This window comes from Triturus cristatus, chromosome 1_2 (assembly GCF_964204655.1).
Source record: "Triturus cristatus chromosome 1_2, aTriCri1.1, whole genome shotgun sequence".
NCBI lineage: Eukaryota > Metazoa > Chordata > Amphibia > Caudata > Salamandridae > Triturus > Triturus cristatus.
In genome coordinates this window covers 147,784,262-147,805,517 of record NC_140580.1, presented here as the reverse complement: position 1 = coordinate 147,805,517, position 21,256 = coordinate 147,784,262, and the positions used below count along the sequence as shown (strand labels likewise).

General features: G+C 48.4%; 1 protein-coding gene across 2 annotated transcripts in view; it reads left to right on the top strand.

Moving 5' to 3' along the window:
* HABP2 (hyaluronan binding protein 2) overlaps positions 1–21,256 on the top strand; it is a 227,122-nt gene that overhangs the window by 101,675 nt on the left and 104,191 nt on the right. For both annotated transcript variants that reach the window (XM_085603357.1, XM_085603356.1), the window contains exon 5: positions 14,508–14,624. In XM_085603357.1, coding sequence (XP_085459483.1) covers positions 14,508–14,624 — 117 coding nt within the window. The remainder of the gene's footprint in view (positions 1–14,507; positions 14,625–21,256) is intronic.

The following is a 21,256-nucleotide window of genomic DNA, read 5'->3' as shown; positions in this document are numbered from 1 at the left end:
TGGGAAACAAGGGTAGTTGCTTAGTGTAGTATTGAGCCAAGTGATAAATGTAGTTAGAGCAGTCTCATCACCCTTCCAGATTTACGTTCCATTTCAGCAGACAGAAAATCTCATTTTTTGACTTACTAATAATAGACAATGATGGGGAGCTATACACTACTCTATACCGAAAACCCACTGAACACAACATACTGTTAGCATCCTCAAGCTTTCATCCCAGAGCACTAAGGCTAAGGAATTCCCTCCCATACTCATAACTCCTGAGGATTCGCAGAAATTGCTTTTTCAAAGATGATTTTTTCAAAGAATGGCCTTAACCACATGGAGGACTGGACCACTCTGATCTAATTTCATTTTGATAACTGTACCTTAAAAACAACTGTTTCCTCCATATGGCAACCTCAATCTCAGTATCCTCTTTGTCTGACTTCCTGGGTTATTATGGTATGGACTTCACTATATAGTGATCCCTTAATGGACTGACATTTGAAAATATATAGAGATCACTCTTCTTTTCTCCCTTTTTGATTCTTGACAACTCATTTTCGTTTGAAACTTTCGATTCCTCATATGGCCCACTGGTACATTCCAAGATGGCCACTGCTGGTATTGAGCTTCTGCATTCCTTTTTCTGTTTCTTCAATTTGTTCGTCCTTTTTCTATTTCTGTTTACATTGCGCGCACGATTGCATGCCTCCAAACGATGGTGGGATGGCTACGCCATGGACGTGTCTTCTGCTCGATCTGAAAATCATAACCCGGTAAGATGTTCTCTTTGATTCACTGGAGACCGTAGTGTACATTCACACACAAATGAGCAGGAGATATTCTTATATCTCTTGGCATTAACACAAGCATCTACATGATGGCCACTTTCTAAACAACTACCCTTGTTTCCCTGCTTATAGGTGATTGCTCCGTTGGAACTTGGCAGGACTTGCTTAAAGCGACTTTGATGACCTTAATGAGTAGTCGCATTATAAGTAGTTGCGACTCTGTTTTTTGACACAAATCAGATGTAACTTCAGTTAGCCCCATTGTGGATTTTATTCATACGTTCATCCTTATTTTTTTTCAGACCAGGAAACTGCACAATTTCTCATTTTTCTGGGCATTCGGTCCCATCGTCACAAGGCTTGCATATAGGATTGCCTTTGCAATCTGCATGACTAAGATAATTATAGAAAGCATGTAGGCTCCTGCTTGTAGTTCACTTTGTCTGCCTCACGATAAATGCATGTGATACTATGAATTATGATGACCTTACGGTGTAGTTGCATTATAAGTAGCTGTAACTCAGTTTTTCCAAACAAATCAGATGTGACTTTGGTTAGCCCTGTTATGGATTATATTCAGACGTGCATGCCTGAAGTTCGACAATTTCAATTTTTTCTGTGCAGTCAGTTCCGAATATAGAATTGCTTTCCCATTCTGTATGACTAAGATAATTATAAAAAGCATGTCGGCTTCTGCCTTCACTTTGTCTGCTTCACTATACATGCATGTGATACTATTAATTATATGATGTCAGACACATCTGACAAGATTCCGAGATAAAAACTGAATCTAGAGCACCTCTCACAGCCTTACATAATGTTTCTCACAATGGTTTATGGTCCATATATTCTTATCTTTTAAACAGGAATTCATCATTACTTATCCTTCTTTTCCTTTTCTTCTTTCTCTTTCATTTCAGGTGGTTCATTATTGCATTAATTGTAACAGGCACAACATTGAATGGCCTGTTGTTCACTATTACAGATTGTTGTCAAATTCAGGTGTTTCATTAAATATACTATCTGTTATTATACTGGGCAACTGCTCCCCAGTACTGATGATGATCCCATATTCTAACGAGATCGAAACGCTGTCGACACACACTCTGACCTACACAATTATATTAAGATTCTTTTCCGTTTTGGGTGCAGAAGTTTATTTTTTGCCTAATAAGTGACCTGAGTGTTGTACATAAATGTTGGTCACTATATTTTGTCTGTATGTTTGTAAATGTCTTGTTTTGTCAGTTTTTAACACCTGCTTTGAATTTTCCTCAGCGAGGGTAATTCCTATATATAATTTTTCTGTTGAAATGTATATTATGAAATAAAATGTAAACATTTCTAGTCATTAAAACCTTCCATGGAAATGATTATTGTGTCCATGAGGACTATTAAGAAAACTCAGCTATGTTTAGGGACTCTTCTATCATACACCTGTGGCACACCCCACTGGCTATTTTGGGATTTGTTTAACAGTAGATATTCTCAAATGATGAACGCCACTGGGCTCAGTCTGCCTGTTTGCTGCACTGACAAGGGACTCCCTGTCTCAGGATTCTTCACTCCAGCAGGAGGGGCCAGGACCAGCTGCTCGCGCTTAATAGCGCGCCTGCACTCCCGCGATGCGAGACGCCACGGGGCTCAGTCTGCCTGCTTTGCTGCCCTGACAAGCAACTCCCTGTCCCAGGATCCTTCACTCCAGCAGGAGGGGCCAGGACCAGCTGCTCGCGCTTAAAAGCGCGCCTGCACTCCCGCTATGTGGGACGCCATGGGGCTCAGTCTGCCTGCTTTGCCGCTCTGCCAAGGGACTCCCTGTCCAAAGGTCCTTCACTCCAACAGGAGGGGCCAGGACTAGCTGCTCGCGCTTAAAAACGCGCCTGCACACCCGCGACGCGGGACTCGTGCGGGCCAAGGGCGGGCCCGTCATTGCCAGGAAGAGGCAGGGCAGGGCCATTCCCCTTGATTTTGATTCCTCGGCGCCCTAAAGCTGGTAAGGCTTTTCTGGGACCTCTAATTTAATTGCTTGCACACTGTACTTTCAGACCTTATTGAAGAATTGTCAACACATCCCCCTACCTACTTCTGGGAGCTGGTGGAGGAACCAGGGAACCTGCAACCCAGTGACCCAAATGAACAATTAGTGGAACTCGCCCAAGCTTCATATTATGTGGTCACAAACTGAGACATTTCTTTCTCGTGTTTACTGACTCCTTGAAATCCTCCTTTTTACCATTTTTCTGTGTTTTGTGTTAATCGGTCTACTAGATTGTATCTTTTGTATCCCCTTCTCTAATTGTAATCATTGTCTTGTGCCCAAGTCTACCTTACTCCATTTAGGCTTACTTTGGGGGTGAGGTGGTATTATACCCTTTCTTGACTCGAACATGGGTAAGCGCACTTGTGCAGTTAAAAACACCTTCAGGTGCCTATTCCGGCTCCTTTGCCCCAAACCTCAGTTGATAGGATGCTTCAGAGGACTATAGGGGTAGTATCGACCGAAATAGAGTTGACGGAGAGGCGCCTGTCCTTAACTCCAGATATATTCTGTAAGGGGTCTGAGCCATTTCCCTCCCAACCAACAATCCCTTGATGTGCATCTGGGTTAACAGAATCTATGTCTTGAACAATTGAGTCACCTCCACCATCATAACAACCCCCAGTGAAGCCAGCAACTCGTAAAGGTGGCACAACCACTAGCTCATCTAAGGCTGCTAGATGTAATATTGGAAATGGGACAGGAGCTAAGAGAAGGAAAAACCCAGAATTAATACCCAGTGAAGATGAACCAGCTAGTGCGGGGAGAGTGACTGAATCCCCCACTAACCCTCAACCAGTTTCTGACTGTCCTTCTTGGGTGAGGAATTTGATAGTGGGGCTAGAGACCCAGATGAAAGTTATCGTAAAGGAAGAGCTTGCGCTCCTACTTAATCACCTAGGCACAGGACAACTGACATGCCAGAGCAGGCAGGCCAATCCCTCTGTTAGCACTACCCCTGCTATAGGGAAGAGGAAAGATCGTAGCTCCCAGACGGACAGTGTCGGCCAATTCTCCCTAGGCAAGCATGGCCCTCTTGGGGCTGTATCCTCCTCTGACCAAATGAGTGCCAGCAGGGCAGAGGTCTGTAGCATTGTGCCACCTGAAAAGCCCGGCATCCACCCGGCCCAAGATCTGAGGACAACAACTGGCCCTAGGAGCCTTACCAATGTGCAAGGGAGCAATAACCCAGAACCCAACAAGTAGGACTCACAAGGAAGAAGGCCCACCCATTTAGAGCATAGGGTAGCAAGGGAAAGGTCAGATCCTGTAGAGGCAGAGGGCATAGGACCAGAATCATTGACTACAACGACCATAAATGTACCCTCAGCCTCACTCCCTTATGTTATCGTACTAACGGGTGTACCCGAGATAAAAAATGGCCAGAAAGAAACACAGCTGGACCTAAGGAACAAGTGCCTTTTTTGGCTAACCAGGGACAAGCAGTTCTCCTATGACAGGACAGGAGAAACTTTAATGGTTTGAAGAGTTGGGTGGGTGGGTTAGTACCCAAAATCAGTGCAAGGAGACTGAATAGTTATTAATTTCAGTAACCCCCTGACTGTACAACCATAGTAGGCCAGTTTGCCCATCCCTATGCACCACCCACAGGGGTCCAAGCCCATACTCTGGATTTTTTCAACTCTCGCAATTACATCTTACCTTGGACCCCAATTTCTAGGGCCCCAACAAATAGGTTTCAACTCCATCCATTTGCAGGTCAACCCCCTAGACCTCTCTTTAGCATCCCAGTAGCAAACAGATATGGGGCCCTTGAGGAGGTGGACTGACTCGCGCTGCAAGGTGGTCACACTCCCAGATCCAGGACCTGGGGGGCCTACTGGGAATTTGGGCTGAGCAATAGTGGGCTGCAGGCCCAGAATATCCCCGGTATTAATGGAGATGAAACTGAGGACCCACAACTTGAATCCCATCGGGGAGCCTCAGATTAGGATAGGATTGTTGTAGATTTGCTTAACAACCCAGCTCTCCCTTCTTCCGACTCTTTAACTTCTAGCTCAGCTAGGAGCGCCCCCCTATTGGAAGTTGATGAAGTAGCCTCCACGGCCCAGTTAAAGATCACCCAAAGTCCCACCCTAATAGTCATATTGAAAATAGTGGTAACCCTAATCCCGGCCACAAGCTGAGCGTTTTATCATGGAACATCGCTGGAATAATAAGTAAACTGCACTGCCCAGACTGGGGACAATTTGTAGGCAACCACGATGTGTGTATGTTTCAGGAGACATGGGAAAGGGAGGACATTGTGAGGGGGGTTATGCAACTTTCAATGTGTTGGCTATGACAGGGGGAAGAGGTAGACCCTCGGGGGGGTATGTACTTGGGTTGCTACTCACTTGGATTGCACTGTTGAGCAGTTGAACACCTTATCCGACGACATCCAGTGTATTGTACTCACCTTTTCCTCCAGGATCAAAATAGCCTTCATCAACATTTATTCCCGCCCAGTAAGCATTACACAGGAATACCTGAACATAGATTTATTAAACACATTTATTGAATCAGCACCCCCGAATGCAAGGTTGATTATAGGGGGATATTTCAATTGTCAATTTGAGCCCCTTGCTGTCCCCACTGATGCCCCCCTAACGATGAGGATTGTCTTTGGCTAATTCCTGACCCTCAAATTCCACCGTTAAAGGCCTGGACCCCTCTGGTACTTTAGATTAACGCAGTAACATTAACTCATTCCCTGAGGGCGTGTAATGGCCGTACCAAGTCAGACCAGCCAGGGAAGCTAACCTTCAATAGAACAGGACAATCGTCTCTGTTGGATTATATCTTAGTGGAAACAAGCATATGGCAGTGGGTTGTTGACTTCGCTGTCATGCCGAGACATGACAGCGACCACAACACCCTGACACTGGAGCTGGAGCCTCCAGACCTCTATAATCCCGCGACCACCCGCATCCCTGTAGGTAGCAATTTAACACTTGCTAACAACAAAAGGAGAATCAGATGGGTAACTCTCAAGCAGTCACCAGACAAGGCAGCTGCACTATATTCTCTAACGATTTCACCCCTAATGGAAATGGAGGAGGCTGCCATGTCATTTGACTCTCCTTAAACTATTAGTAGATTTGAGGCTTTGCACGCAGAATTGACAAACAGCCTGACTAATATTTTTTATCCTCTGAGGCATTCTAAGGTGAACAAGGCCGCCAAACAAACTTGGTTTAATAATTCTTGTCGCAAGGCAAAGGGTGCCCTCGTAGATGCCCTCAAAAGTAAGGATAGATCCCTAATTAAATTAAACAGGGCCCTTTATCAAAACAGCACTAAGCTAGCTAAGAAGAACTGGGAGCTTGATATATGGGATGCTATTAAAATAGCACTCTCAAATAGAGACATGAAGACATTCTGGTCTCTAGTGAGTACAGATAGTAGCTTAGAAAACTCAGTCTTATTATTATTGCTGCAGCTGCTTGGAAGTCTCACTTCCAAGCCCTGTATTCTACCGAGGTACCCATAGAACCCAAAGATGAAACATCTTTAGTAATCCCAGGGACTCTCCTTGAAGACCCCCAAGGCTTCACTTTAATAGAAGTTTTAAATGCAATCAGGAAGCTTCCCCTTGGAAAGGCCCCCGGACTGGACAAGATTCCTGGGGATTTATTTCGTGAGGAACCTAATATATGGGGACCCTACCTGTGGGCAATATTTAATTCCATTCTGAATGGCATGAAGATCCAGGACACCTGGTTAGGGGCTGAAATGTTCCCAGTTTTTAAGAAGGGCTCCCCTCTCCTGCCCACCAACTATAGGCCGATCAGCCTAATTGACGTCACTTAGAAGTTGTTCGCTAGGATTCTTCTCGAGCGCCTCCACTCGTGGATGGAAGAGCGTGAAATTCTGAGTGCATATCAGGCTGGTTTTCGGAGGAATATTTCCACTATTGACCAAATGTTCAGCTCCAACTATTATACTGGAAGACGTGTCAATAGAGGGTGGCAGCCTCTATTTGATATTCGTTGATCTTAAATCGGCCTTCGATCTGGTCCCCGCGCCAAACTGTGGGAGGTTCTTGAACACCTTGGTATCCCGCCCTACCTGTTGTCATTGATCATGCGAAAGCACGCCGGTAATTTTGTCCAAGTAAGATATGGGAAATCTGGGGAACTGACCCCCCGCTTCCCAGTCAACAGAGGTGTAAGGCAGGGGTGTGTGCTGGCACCTCCCTTGTTTTGTCTCTTTATCAATGCTTTGGTGATCCAATTAAATGAGGTAGTGGACAACGATGCCCCAAAACTGGTGCATGGTAAGGTACCTGCAATGATATTTGCGGATGACACCTTGTTGCTATCTAAGTCCCCTATGGGCATCCAAAGGATTCTTGACAGTTTCTCTTTATTTTGCAAAAACCGGGGGCTGGAGATTAATACATCAAAGACCAAATTTATGGTCTTTAACCCTGCCAAAACATCTTATCCAAATTCCTCTTTAAATGGCACTTTGTTAGAGAGGGTGACTGTCTTTGACTACCTTGGTGTCACGTTGTCTGAAACATTTGAATGGGGCCTGCAACTAGACAAGGCAAGCTTGAGGCTAGCGCAGATGGTTGGGGGAATTGCAAAAACTTTTAGGAACTCCTCATGTAAACCGCATGGCCCGCTGGCTGAGATATATCAAATACAAGTTAGGAGTGCTGTAATGTATGGGGCGGAACTCTGGGGACACCGTCCCTCTGGCTGAATGGCCAAAATAGAGAATACATTTATGAGACAGCTCTTGGGCTTACCGCCAAGCACTCCTCTCATTCCCCTACGCCTGGATCTAGGAATTAGACCTATTGCGGAGGAGATTGGCCTCAGGCCGCTGACCTTTTGGCGTCAACTGTGGGCGACCCCTGAATTAGTAGTCTACCAGTCTGAACTTAAAGCGATTATGGGACTCCCAGGGGCGGGAAAATTACCATGGTTTGTATATATAAAAGATGTATGCATTAGACTAGGCATTCCTAACCTGTGGAGTAACACCGAGGAAGTGTCCTCGTCAATTCCACAACTAGAACTAGTAAGAACCTCGAGATCGCTCAGATTAGCGGTTATCCAGGGGAACACTAAACTTGGGCACCTACCTGCTGACTTTCTTTTTTTTTTTTTTTTTTTTTTGAAAACCTTTATTTCGAAATTCAGGACACAGCTATTCAGCCGACAGCCCGAAGGTTCGGCAGCATTGCAAGTTAGATACAGTAATGCGTCCCGGATACAGTACGAAGAGTAATGCAAAGGTCCAATTTTAAATAAACACAGAAAAACACACAACAAACCCCAGCAAGGCAGAACATTGAAATCCCATGGCGAAAGCCCCCAGGGGAGGCAGGACCCCACTCATCTACTAATTATAAGACTGTGTGCGGAGGAAGAAGGGGAACAGCAGAGGCCCAGAACGGGTACCTAAACCAAACTGTGCTGGAAGGTAGGTCAGGGGGAAAGCTGTTCCTCGGGAGGTTCCAGATCCGGGGCAAGACATATTCCCCCCCTATATTGGTTCCACCGTCCCCAGATGGCGTGCCACTTCCGGGGGCGACCTCTAGAGCAGTAGACCGTCTTCTCCCTAAACATGCTCCAATCCATGTTCTCCTTCCACGCGGTCAGTGTAGGGGGACCCGAGGAGCCCCATAATCGCGCGATATCCCTCTTAGCCACCATGTTACCCAGAGTCACCCATTGGGTCTGTGCCTCATCGAGATCAGTGGGCCCCCAAACGTTCAGGAGGCAACACCGCGCCTCCGGCTGTACCACAGTGCCCGTCACCTCCCCCATAACTGCATGGACTCTCCTCCAGAACTCCACAATGACCCCACATTCCCAAATGATGTGCAGGAAAGTACCCACCATACCACATCCCCTTCTGCACAGGCCATCCTCCGAGAATCCCATGTGGACCAGCCGTGGCCCCGTAACATACACCCGGTGCAGTATTTTGAGCTGCACCAGCCTCAGACGCGACGGGATCGCAACCTCCTTAGGCGAAGAAACCGCGGACTGCCAGTCCTCATTATCCAACTCGAGGCCATCCCTGGTCCACTGTTCTCTCAGCCCCAATAGCAAGTCTGCCCGGACGTTTATCAACTTCTTATATATGAGCAAAATCGTGCTCTCGGGCATATGACCATCAAGGACTCGGTCCTCAAGGGGAGAGGACTCCGGCACCTTCTCACCCTCCACTAGGACTGATCGGAGGGCGTGACGCAGCTGGATATACCTAAAATACTCTGAAGGCCCTAGCTCAAACTCAGTCTGCAACTCCTCGAAAGACTTCACCCTCCCCTTATGCAGCACATCCCCCACCTTGGATATCCCTATCAGATCCCACTTATCAAAGCCCTTCGTATGCCAGAGTCTTCCCAACCTTTCCGATTCAAACAATGGGGTAGCGAGGGTTAGCCTGTCCTTCCAGCCCAGCGAGTCGGTCGCCATCTTCCATACGCGCACCGCCACACCTGTGGGCCCCGTGAGGGACGAGTCTAGGGACCGCGAATACAACGCCCTGTAGTAGTTGCCGCCGCGCAGCAGCCACCTATCCATGGCATACCCAGGGCTGAGGGCAGGGCCGTAAAACCCATGGTTGATCGCGCTCAACTGCGTGGCCCAGTAGTATCGTCGGATGTCTGGGAGCGCAATGCCCCCATCGTACCATGGGAGCGTCAACTTTGAAATAGCTATTCGCGGCCGCCCATCCCACAGCAACGTCCTTTGGAGGCCTTCGACCTCCCGAAAGTATTTAGCCGGTACCCAGTCCAAGGTGTTCTGGAGGGCGTAGAGGAAGCGGGGAAGAGACATCATTTTGAACAGGGCCGCACGCCCAACAAGGGAGAGCGGCAGCCTCCGCCAACCTTCAACATCTCGCCTCAAGCGCGCCAAGGGGGGGAGCAGATTCCTCTCATAGCGCACAGCAGGATCCATGGATATAAAAATCCCCAAATACACAAAACCTTGCTGGGCAACCTGTATCGAACATGTTCTAGGGATCGGTGGGACCTCGCCACTAAGTACGTACAAGTACGATTTGCCCCAATTAATCACAAGCCCCGAGTTCCTACCGAACGATGCGAGTACGTCACAGACCACTATAAGTGACTTCTTAGGTGAGGCAAGATACAGCAGGATATCATCGGCATAAAGTGAAATACGGTCCTCGTGATCAGGCGACCACCGAAGGCCCCGTATATCCGGGTGCCAACGTATCCACGCAGCCAACGGTTCAAGGGCGAGGGCGAACAACAGAGGCGACAGGGGGCAGCCCTGCCGAGTACCCCTTCCAAGCTGAAACGGAGCAGATGCCCGACCATTCACCACAACATTCGCTAGTGGCCCCTCGTACAGCAACCGGACCCAACTCACAAACCCGCGACTGAAACCAAACTTGGCCAGCACGGCCCATAAATATGCCCACTCCACCGTGTCAAAGGCCATCGTGGCATCGAGAGATGCCGCAACAGCCGGTTCACGCAGCGTGCCCGCCCTGGCGATGACGCCATGAAGACGCCTAAGGTTCAATGCTGTGTTTCGGTGCGGGATAAAGCCAGATTGATCCGGGTGGACCAGATCGCCAAGTACTCTAATCAGACGGGTTGCCAGGAGTTTGGTCAGAATTTTCGGCTCAGCGTTGAGGAGTGAAATGGGCCGATAGGAGGCGCATCTATCTCGGGGCTTACCCTCTTTGTGTATGACCACGATCGACGCCAGCCGCTGATCCAACGGAAGGATCCCATCTCCCCGCGCCTCCAAGAACATGGCGCGCAGGTGAGGGGCGACCCTATCCGGGAACAGTTTGTACAGATCGATCGGCAGTCGTTCGGTCCAGAGGCCTTACCCGAATTCAACGCGCGAATCGCCCCCGCCACCTCGTCAACCGTGATGTCGCCATCCAAATCGTCCCTATCTATGTCAGAGAGGCAGGGCAACTCGATATCACGAAGGAGATCAGACGAGTCCTCGGGCGGCCTGTCCGACACAGAGGAATAAACCCTATGAAAATACTCCGCGAAACACTCCACAATCCCTTCAGGTTCCACAATCACCTCTCCCCCCTCTCCAATCAACTCCGGCACCACTCTATTGACCCGTTCCTTCCTGTCCAGCCACGCCAGGAGTTTCCCTGCCTTATCTCCAACATCATACAGACGGCCCTGTTGTTCCCTGCTGAGGGTCTTGGCGGCGTCCGTCACCAGGTCCCTATACTCCGCCTGCTTCAAGCAAAGCTCATGCAATGAGGACTCTGTGACCTCCTCCTCCATATCCCCTTCAAGGGCCGCAATCTCCTCCTCTACTTGCCGCACTTCGCAATCCCTCCGATTCTTGGCAGTCACCACCAGGGAGAGGGCCTCCCCCCGAAGCACGGTCTTAAAAGCTTCCCACAGCGAGATCGCCGAGTCCACGGATCCCAGATTGTCCTTAAAGTAATTATCTACCTTCTTTACCAGGGCGCTGCGCATCTTGGGGTCTCGGAAATACCAAGGGTTAATGGGGGCCACCCTCCCTCCTCCCTCCCGACCGAGATCCAGCCGGATCCACACTGGCGAGTGATCAGAGATACCACGTGCCATGTGCCTCGCCTCGGATATCAACGAGGCATGTGCGGCCAAAGTGAGCAGGTAGTCAATCCTGGAGAGGCTACCATGCGCCCCGGAGTGAAACGTGTATTGACTCTGTGTGGGGTGCCGGAGCCTCCAGCAGTCTATCAGGCCAAACGTGTCTAGGAGGTCTGGAAGCCATTTCTGAGCCCCCCCTGTGTCCCTGGGCGGGTATCTATCCAGCAGTCCGGAACCCACAGCGTTGAAATCCCCTCCCACTACCAGCATGCCCCCCGGGAGAGTCAGCAAAGCCCTGCCCAATTCAGCAAATGTGGCGGCCTGCAGGGCCGGCGGGACATAAACCGAAACCAAAACCAAAGTCCTTCCTTCCCACCGCCCCGCCACCGCCACAAACCTCCCCCTATCGTCAACAATGGTGGAGTCCACCTCAAAAGGCAGCGATGCTCTAACGAGGATGCCCACCCCCCTGGACCCAGAAGAGAATCCCGAGTGTGCAATGAATTTATACCCCTTCCTATTCAGGGCATAGCACGTATTGCCTATGAGATGCGTCTCCTGCAGCAGTACAACGTCTGGCATTGAGCGTTTCAGAAATTGCAAAACAATCCCCCTCTTAATGCGATCCCCCAAACCATTAACATTCCAGCTTATAACACTTAGGCCTCTACCCCCCATCCTCAAACGGAAAGAGGCCCACCCCACACCCGAGGCGCCACCATGGAACAGCCCTGAGGATAATCATCATGCCTTGCAGAAATAAACCCCCCAACAACAAACTCAAACTCCCCATAACTCCCCCCACCCTGCACCCCTGCTGCAGCTTAAAAAGCCCCCCCAACTTGCAGTGTGCCTGTCGCCCTACAAAAACAAAAATCTACAAAAAGTACCCCAAGGGAGGAAAAGAGCACCCCTCGTCCTCCCGCAACCCTCCACAGTTACTGCACTCTATTCAAATCTACAAATATGGTCAAATCAGGTCAGGCCGGCTTTGAGTTATCAGCCCTGTCCATCCCGGCCACTGTCTCCATGCTCAGCTGCGTCGTCCCCGGTCCGTCGCCGGGGCAAAGCGTCCAGCCATTCATCGGCCATAACAGGAGAGTCAAAAAAGAATGTCCGATCTTCATGCACCACCCGTAGTCTGGCGGGGAAAAGCATGGCATACTTTAGGTCCCGCTCCCGAAGCCTTCGCTTCACCCCCAGGAAGCTCTGTCGCTGTCTCTGCACCTGCTGGGTAAAGTCCGGGTAAAAATTCACCGACGCATTCTGGAAGGGGACTGGGCCCGTCACCCTCGAAGCTTGCAGGATAGCGTCCCGATCTCGGAAATGAAAGAGCCGGGCGACAATCGGCCGCGGCGGGGCACCCGCCTTGGGCCGTCCGCCTGGCACCCTATGGGCCCTTTCCACAGCAAAAAACTTCCCAAGGCCCTTAGGCTTCAGATGATTGAGGACCAAATCTTCCACAAGCAGGTCCGCCGAAGCCTCATCCGAGGACTCCGGGACCCCGATTACGCGCACGTTGTTGCGCCTGGACCGGCTCTCGAAGTCCTCCAGCCGGCGGGCGGCGAGGTCACTCTCGGCCCTCAGCTTCCGGACCTCGTTCTGCAGGTCCGCGACCTCATCAGTGAGGCCCGTGGTCTTGTGGTCCAGGTCCTTAACGCGCTCGTTTGTCTTGCCCAGGTCCGAGCGGATCAAGTTGACATCCACCAGGATGGCATCCACCTTATGCGCCAGGGCCTCGAATTGCCTCCCCATCGAGGTCTGCATCCCATCAAGCGCGCCCATGACATCCTGCAGGGAGAGCTCCGGGGTCCCAGGCGAGTCCTCCTTCTGGGCATCCGGCGCCTGGCTCGATCCACTCGGCGATGTCTTCAGGAGGGCGTAGCGGTCCATACTATTGACTTGGGAGTACGTTCCCCGCCTGGTGGACTTAGTCTTCAGCCTATCTCCTTCTGCCTTGCCCGACATAATGGACTCCAAGCAGTCCAATGCAGTGAGGACCGTCCCCTCTCAGAGAGAGGTATAAAGAGTGAGCAGGTCCGCCTTGTTCTTCCAAAATAGCCCACCGAGCGTCCCTGGGGTTATAGAACCACCCAGAGCACTACAGTGTCCGGGCAGACAAAGGGAACGAAACCGAAAGTGAAAGAGCGAGGGCCTCCGTCCGGTAGTTCACACCTCACCAGGCCGTTGTTGATCAACTAGGAGTCGGGCATCCTGCCAACTCTAGCCCCTGGCATCTCCGGGAGTTAGGCCGCAATCTTTTGCCAGTCATAAGTCCGGTTCCCGGTGGGCGATCCGGTCGCGGGTAGCATCAATCGCCTCCCTGACAACTCAGCAACACGGTGCCATGCATACCATCAGGATTTAAGTCAGGATAGTCGACGGAGGGCGCGAGGGTCTCGGGAGCTCTAAGCTCACGCGGCCATCTTGGTCAAGCGCTAGGCTCCTCCTCTACCTGCTGACTTTCTTAATATTAAAGCCCAGTATCTTTTCGAGCCTTTTCTGGATGATATACAATCTTCCATGGTAAGGAAGCTATATATCCAGTTTAGAATAGGGACCTTGCCTATCCATGCTTTCACGAACAAATGGCTAAAAGCTCCCTCCCTTGGTTGTCCTGCTTGCAATTGCCCAGACGAGTCCGATATTCATGTTCTTTTTTTTGCCTTGGCTATAAAATAGCCAGATGGCGTTGGCTCGTACCACTCTGTAGAAATCTAGGGTGTAGGCAGTGTTCAGAGGCATATAGAATAGTGAGATCTGATACTCACCACCCCACAGTTTATGCCGTGTCCTGATTCCTCAATTCTATGTTGCGCAGGCGTAAGGTGTTGTTAAAGCTATCACATCAACCTTAAATAATTCTCTTTGTGCCTGTCTCATCTCAACTTTTAAAATTTTTTAAACTTTTTTAACCTGTTTTAATTGCTTTTATTCTCTGAACTATTGCTTTAATGACAATTGACTCGCTTAAAATGAATGTATTGTGGCCATCTTTTATAATCTGCCTTTGATGAATTCTTAATTTTGCTCAAATTTAGCTATGTATGTATTTGTATTATCTACTTTTTATGGTCTTCATTGACCGAAATAAAGTTTGTTGAATGGATGACACAAATTGATGTCTTCCTAACAGCTCTAGGGCCTTGCCATGTCAATCCTTGCCGAAATGGAGGAGTCTGCACGACAAGAGCGAATAATACATTTGCATGCCTCTGCCAACCTCCCTTCCAAGGGCATATGTGTGAAACAGGTAAACATGTATTACTTTTATTCAATCAATGGCATCCATTATGTTCTGAAATCAGGCTTTTATACCAAGATTTGTTGTATGGGTGCGTATTACTTCCCAGTGAAAACCCCACACCGCGTTGCATTTAGAGCGCCTAAGTCGAAATGTGATGTTGGCAGATTCTAGGCAGCATGCAAGTGAAGGATTATAACATTAATTTGCACTGGATTGAGGTTTGAAGGATTTGACACAAAACACTCTGCAGGCACCTGTTTTAAATGGTAAACAACCTTTACAACGCAACTTTCACAACGCACTACTTTTACAACAAAACTTTTACAACGAACGCGATGTAACCACGCTATGCCATTACAACGCAAGTCTTTACAACGACTTGCGCTAGATGGCATGCTAACATTACAAATAGTGTAGTTTACTATCCCAACACATTCCCTACTGTTAAGTGGACTGGAGTTGGAATAGTAAATTCCACTTTTCTAATGTTAGCACGCCATCTAGCGCAAGTCGATGTAAAGACTTGCGTTGTAATGGCATAGCGTGGTAACATCGCAGTCGTTGTAACGATTGCGTTGTAACTGCACGCATTGTAATGACTCGCGTTGTTACGTCATACATCCGTTTTAAATCATTATTATTAAAAAAAACAAGTAAAACCTGCTGTAGCCCATCACGAGATCAAAGGTTAGGTAATGATGCCTCTTCTGATGTTATACAGGAAGAGTGAGTAAAGGAGTCCCTTCCAGCCCCCTGATGACTTGGTGAAGTGAAGCAAGTGGGCGCTTCCAGTAATGTAATAGATGTGTGATGCAGAGGACCGATGCAGGTCTGGCAGCATCGCTTGAGGAATGAAGTGCTTTAGACACATGCAAGCTTATTTAGAGTCCTAGATGCATCGGTAATTTACAGCACAAAGCAAGGAGGGACAGTTATGTATGATTTCCATATTTCAAGGCTGATGGTGCCTCCATATGTTTCTGGTGGCAGTGCCTCACAGCAGATCAGTGGTTAAAACAGAACTACCAAAACTGTAGATGGTTGTCTAGGGTTCCATCTCTTCCCAAAGCCAACCTCCTCTGGTAGGTCTCCTTTCTCCACCTTGTCGTCTTATCCCTTCCAGTTTGTGAGATCTGTCTTTTAAAGTAGCCAAGTGCCAGGAACTTCCCTTGATGAAAGTGTGTCAAAATAGATGGGCACTGAGAGACACTAAAGACCTTTGTCTTGTAAGTCTTGAGTAAGTCATGAGCCCGTTTCCTCCTCAACAATGATTATAATAGCTTAGTCCTTTCAGTTCATGATCTGTATGATTTATGTCACAATATTTTTCATTTATATATAAACTAAGGTATTTCATGCAACAGAAGTGGTTAAATCTGCCACTGAGATAGAATCTTATTACATATTAATATTATATATACCTTTTGAGTGTCAGCCAGGGGTGGCTTTCTTTTCAATGTTACTGTAACATGAATAACGAATTTAATGAAATAAATAACATTGAGAAGGAGAAACAAGAAGACATTTCACACATTAGTTAAAATGTACTATGGCAATGACCTGAAATGTAACCTTTCCATGGTAGTAATACTTGCATAAATGTGTTTTTACGAGTACAGTTGCTCCAAACTCCATTTTAGAGATCATTAGGCCTGGGCTAAATTTCCGTTCCGCTCGCGGAAATTGTGATAATTTGACATTTTCGCGTTCCGCGGAGAGCGCGAAAATGTCAAAATTTCCGCATTCCGCAGCTTAGCGATAATTTGTTTCTTGCTCGCGCTGTAAAATAATACATTCTCGCGCGCGCGCGATCGCCTTACCTGAATCCCCACGTTCGCCGACAAGTTTTCCCGATCCAGTCGCGTTCTCCACGAGATGTTGGATTGTTAGTAGCCATTTGCGCTGTCTCGCGACAGTTCGCGCCCGCAGTAATGTCATTGGTCGCGCGATCACGTCTTTCTTCTCACGATCATGCACCGTGAGAAGAGTGAAAACAAGATGGCCGCGCCCGCGAGCAACTGCATGGGTAAGTTGGCGAGCCCCGACCACGCAGAAAATACCGCGAACGGGCGGGAAAAAAACTTCTGCATCTTCGCGATATTTCCACGAGTTTGCGGAGATTTTTCAAATTTTCGCGATAGTTTGCAAAAGTCACTTTCGCAAATTCCGCCCACCCCTATAGATCATGTCTCAGAACTTTGGACCAGCTGCAGGCCATCAATATTTTGAGGGCATTCGCACATTTCAAAAGTCCACGTGGAGCCACCTAAAAATAGTTTAAAAATATTTAGTTGTGTAGAAAGAAGGCACTACAATGCATCAGCTGTAAACCTGGAGAATAGATTATTGTCAGACCTCGGGCAGTGGGAAACGGGGCAGGCAGGGGCTATCGGGCCACAACCCTGGGGATTGAGGACATTTGCCTTAGCGTCCCAGAGCCCATCCTACTATGGCCTTGAAAACTGGACCAAGAGGGATCCCTTTCTGCAATGGCTGGATAGTGAGTGTGCAATCACAGGCTTTTCAGGGAGGTTACGTGGGGTTGCTCGAGCTCAGAATTCAACAATCAGCCAACAGACACGAAGAAATTCATGTTTAGCCCTGTTCATGTCTTTGCAAGAATTTTTGTAATCAGACGGTTGTTCTAAATATTCTGAAATTAAATGAAGATATGCAAGTTAGTGACTCTCTTCTATTTCTTGTTTACGCTACACCCATCCTGCTCCCTCTCTGTTCCCACTGGCAATCTACTCGAGCACTGGGTTCCCTCCATCTCCAAGAGCAACAAGGAATAGCATGAATCAGTTTCAGGTGCAGTTTTGGTTACCCACAGTTTTTAAAATGCACTTAATCTTCATCTTACCCTCTCTTGGGATAGGCAAGTTCTCGCAAGTACTTTCTGCCATGCACTCAGTACAAGTCTTGCACACATTTCAAAGAGCCACAGAGATCCAACAAGCCCTTGTCAGAATTATTCCAAGTTGTGCTTAGGCCATAATCAGTTGTGTGTCTGCTCCTAGAGAGTTGCAGTCCTGCTGGACTGAAGATAGGTTTGGTCCTGAGGTCCTCAGCCAATGCCAGTTGCAGCTCCTGTCCAGGCAAACTGTATTCTGCAGATGCAGCCCAGACTGAGCCTTTCGGCAAATTGATTTGCAGCCTCTGTTCAAGGCTCCTTTAGTTGGCAGATTCAACCTCGGCTGGGCCTTCAAAAACTGCAGTTTCAGCTACGATTAGGACTTCTGCAAACAACAGTCAAGACCCTATCCACGCCTACTATGGTCACGTAAATCAAGCCAAGACAGGGCTTTTGGCAATCATACAATCATGAAGTCACGGTTTCTGCCGGGATTTAAAGTAAAAGTCTGAGGGCTCACAGGCACTGGGGTCCCTCCAAATCGCTATCACATAGTATGTTTTACCCTGGGTGCCACACAGCCACCCCCTCTTTCTGGTCAGAGTCTCCTCCCAGATGGCCAAGCAGGTTCTTGTCTCTTGCAGCATATAGATAGCCTTCCAGGAACTTCAGGGTAGGTTCTTCCCGCAGGAAATCCACACTTCACGTGATGCTCCCTCCTCTCTGAGAGACTGGCTGTCAGGCAGATACAAGCCCTCATTGCACAGCAGTCCTAAAAGGACCCTGAGGAGCACACTATTTCTTTAAATTAAAATTCACTCTCTCAGCCTACTAGAAGTCTGGAACACATTAATTAACAAAAAGCAAATAAATTAGTAATCTGGGGCTGTGGCTACACCGAGCAAGGAGATGTCGCCTGCAAGCAAGCTCCGCTTCCAGCACACCATCCCCCAGAGACCCTAAAACCATGCAGATCCATCGGGGCTCCAACCACAGCCTAATGGTTCAGCTGCCCTGGGGAGCTGCCGACCTAGAGCAGGATTGCTGGGGAGAAGGAGGATGGGGTATGCAGTAGAGCCTCAATCCCCGGAACGAGGAGCAGCCATGGCAAGATGGCGACCACAAGCACCGGATCAGTGACAGAGAAACCAAGCCACACTGGGCAGGGTGGCAGGCCCCCTGTGGTCTGTAGTGGCCACAGACCACTACAGGCTTCTGATGGGGACCAGTTGAGTGCCGGCTCTGAGGTGGAGTGGTAGAGACTGTATGCGCTGACAGCGAATGGGGAGGTGCCCCCAGCTGAGGGGGGTTGCACGATACAACAGTTGTCAGAAACAGCACATTCGGCTGGAACAGCAACACCCTCTGAGGGCCCAGGACCCAAGGACTGTTCCCAAGACTGGAGAGGGGTTGTGGAGCAGCGCAGAGGGTAGTGAGGCTAGAGTGACACTAACTCCCTGGACTGTGCTGCACGAGGTAATGGAGTGCCCCAAGGCAATCTTTGAAGCATGGTCTGTCGGGCAGTAATTAGCCCAGGGAATGGGCCTGCAAAGAGTGGCAGGTGACCCCTGGGGGAAAGGGGCACCACGGAGGCACAACCCTCGGGGCCTCTACATCTACTAACATTAAGGAGACCCCGGTAGACCCAAGAGATTTCCTAATCTTCGTCTGGATGGCTTCCATACCATACGGGTCCCTTTGCTTGGCGGTGGAGCTCAATCTCCCTTCTACCTTTCTCAATCCCATGAGCGTGGAAGCTCCCTTGCATCCAACCGGGTAATCCTGAAGGTACAATAGGAAGGCCCCAGCCCAACCAGCTTTTCCACAGGAATCCCAGACATCTACCACTGTGGGTCACTCCAGGTCACCGGAGGACCAAGAGGGGGGACCCACACCAGCCCAAAATCCACCCTCACTCATGCAATGGAATCACAACAGGACAGTTACAATTCCCAGGACCGCGGACAACATCGGATGAATTGGACTGCATACTAGAAGCCATTAGTGCCACTAGAGAGTCTCTGTAAATGTAGATAGATTGAGTCGCAATTGACTTGAACAAATTGCGTGATAACCACCGGAAACTGGCAAAAAAGTCAAATCTAACATGTTCAACCCATGATGAATGACCTGAGAACCAAGGTGGCAGTTTTGGACTACAAAGTCACAGCGCTAGACAAACAGGCAAAAAACGTGGAAGGCAATAATAGACATATAACGTAAGGGTTGTGGGCTTCCTCTGTAGACATATAACGTAAGGGTTGTGGGCTTCCTCAATATGATCGCCTACCTTGAACCCTTTATACGAGACTGCTTGGCCCCGCCGAGCCTGTCCCAGTTTTTGTTCTTGAATAAGTGCCCAGAGTTCCAGTGGAGCACCTGTCGAAGGGAGCAGCACCTAGACCGGTGGTGGACAAGATGCTCGATTACAGAGAGAGACACACTGTTGCCCCTGGCCCATGCCTTGGGCCCACTGAATGTGGAAAATAGCCGGTATCCATTTTCCCAGACTAAACCATGGCGGTGCAGCACCACCGCGCCTCTTTCCTGGAAGCCAAGAGAGTGTTCAGAGACTTAAATCTCTACTACAAGCTACTGTTTACTGCAGGTCCTAAACTTGTCGCGGATGACCGTTCGCTCTTCTTTAACAACACAAAGGTGGTCTGGGAATGTATAGAGAAAATTATGGGAAAGGATCATTGATTCTGATTCCAGCAAAGGCTCAAACGGCACCACAGAGACAGATCCAGGGGACCCTGACCTTCCCAGCATCAGGTGGACACAGAGAGAAGGGTGGCAATAGCAGTGGCATCCCAGGTTGGCAGCCCATGGCCCCTGAGCTGGAGGATAAAAACAGTGTATCTATGCCCAGGTCATGCAGATTGAGCTCACCCTTGAAAATGCAATATTCTTTGGAGTAAAGTATATTGCATTAAACCAAATAAATCACAGAGAACAACGTTGTTAAAAGTAATGAACAGCTTCCTTTCCTCATAACAAACAAATATTTGTCAATAAAAAAACCTCAAAACACAAGCAGAATAATGTTATGGGTCAATATAAAATCTAAAAACCACTGAAATTCACCATTTATGGTATAAAATCTTAACTCCCGTCCCCACCATGATCTGCTGATAATCACACACATCGCATAACCAATGACATCTCATATGGCCTAATTAATAAGATCACATCACCAATTGTATTATCGACTACTTTGATTCAACACGGTTAATGTGTGATGCTAAGGGCGCGAAAGAGAAGACGGCACAAGAAGTGGCCGAAGACCGCACTCTAAAGCACCAAGTAAATAAGCATGGCCCTACACTATCACCCTTTCTTTTTCTGTATCCCTTTCGTACATTAACGTGTAAGCATTTTTTTTGTTTGTTTTATAGCAAGGTAGAGTGCTAAAAAAATGTAGTACTAGAATTGTTTGATTGCAAGCATTTGGGTATTTTAATTGAAACGAGAAGGATAAAACAACTATTTCATACATTTGTGTATCAATCCGGTATACATCCAACGTGGACCTTGGTTGAGGCACATTTTGGAGACAGTGGTGCAGACATATTTTCATGGATAGCTCTGATTAGGTATCTCTTTCCCTGTCTCAGAAAGGCTGATCTGCATACGTACAAAAGATTGTTGACATTTGATGGTGCAACAAGTTTGAGGTCATTCTCCTCACAATAATTGACTCTTGGTGTTCAACGAACATCCATGGGCGGATCCTCCTGAATGGTGGAGGAGCGTCGCACCACTGGCTCAGAGCCAGCAGCAA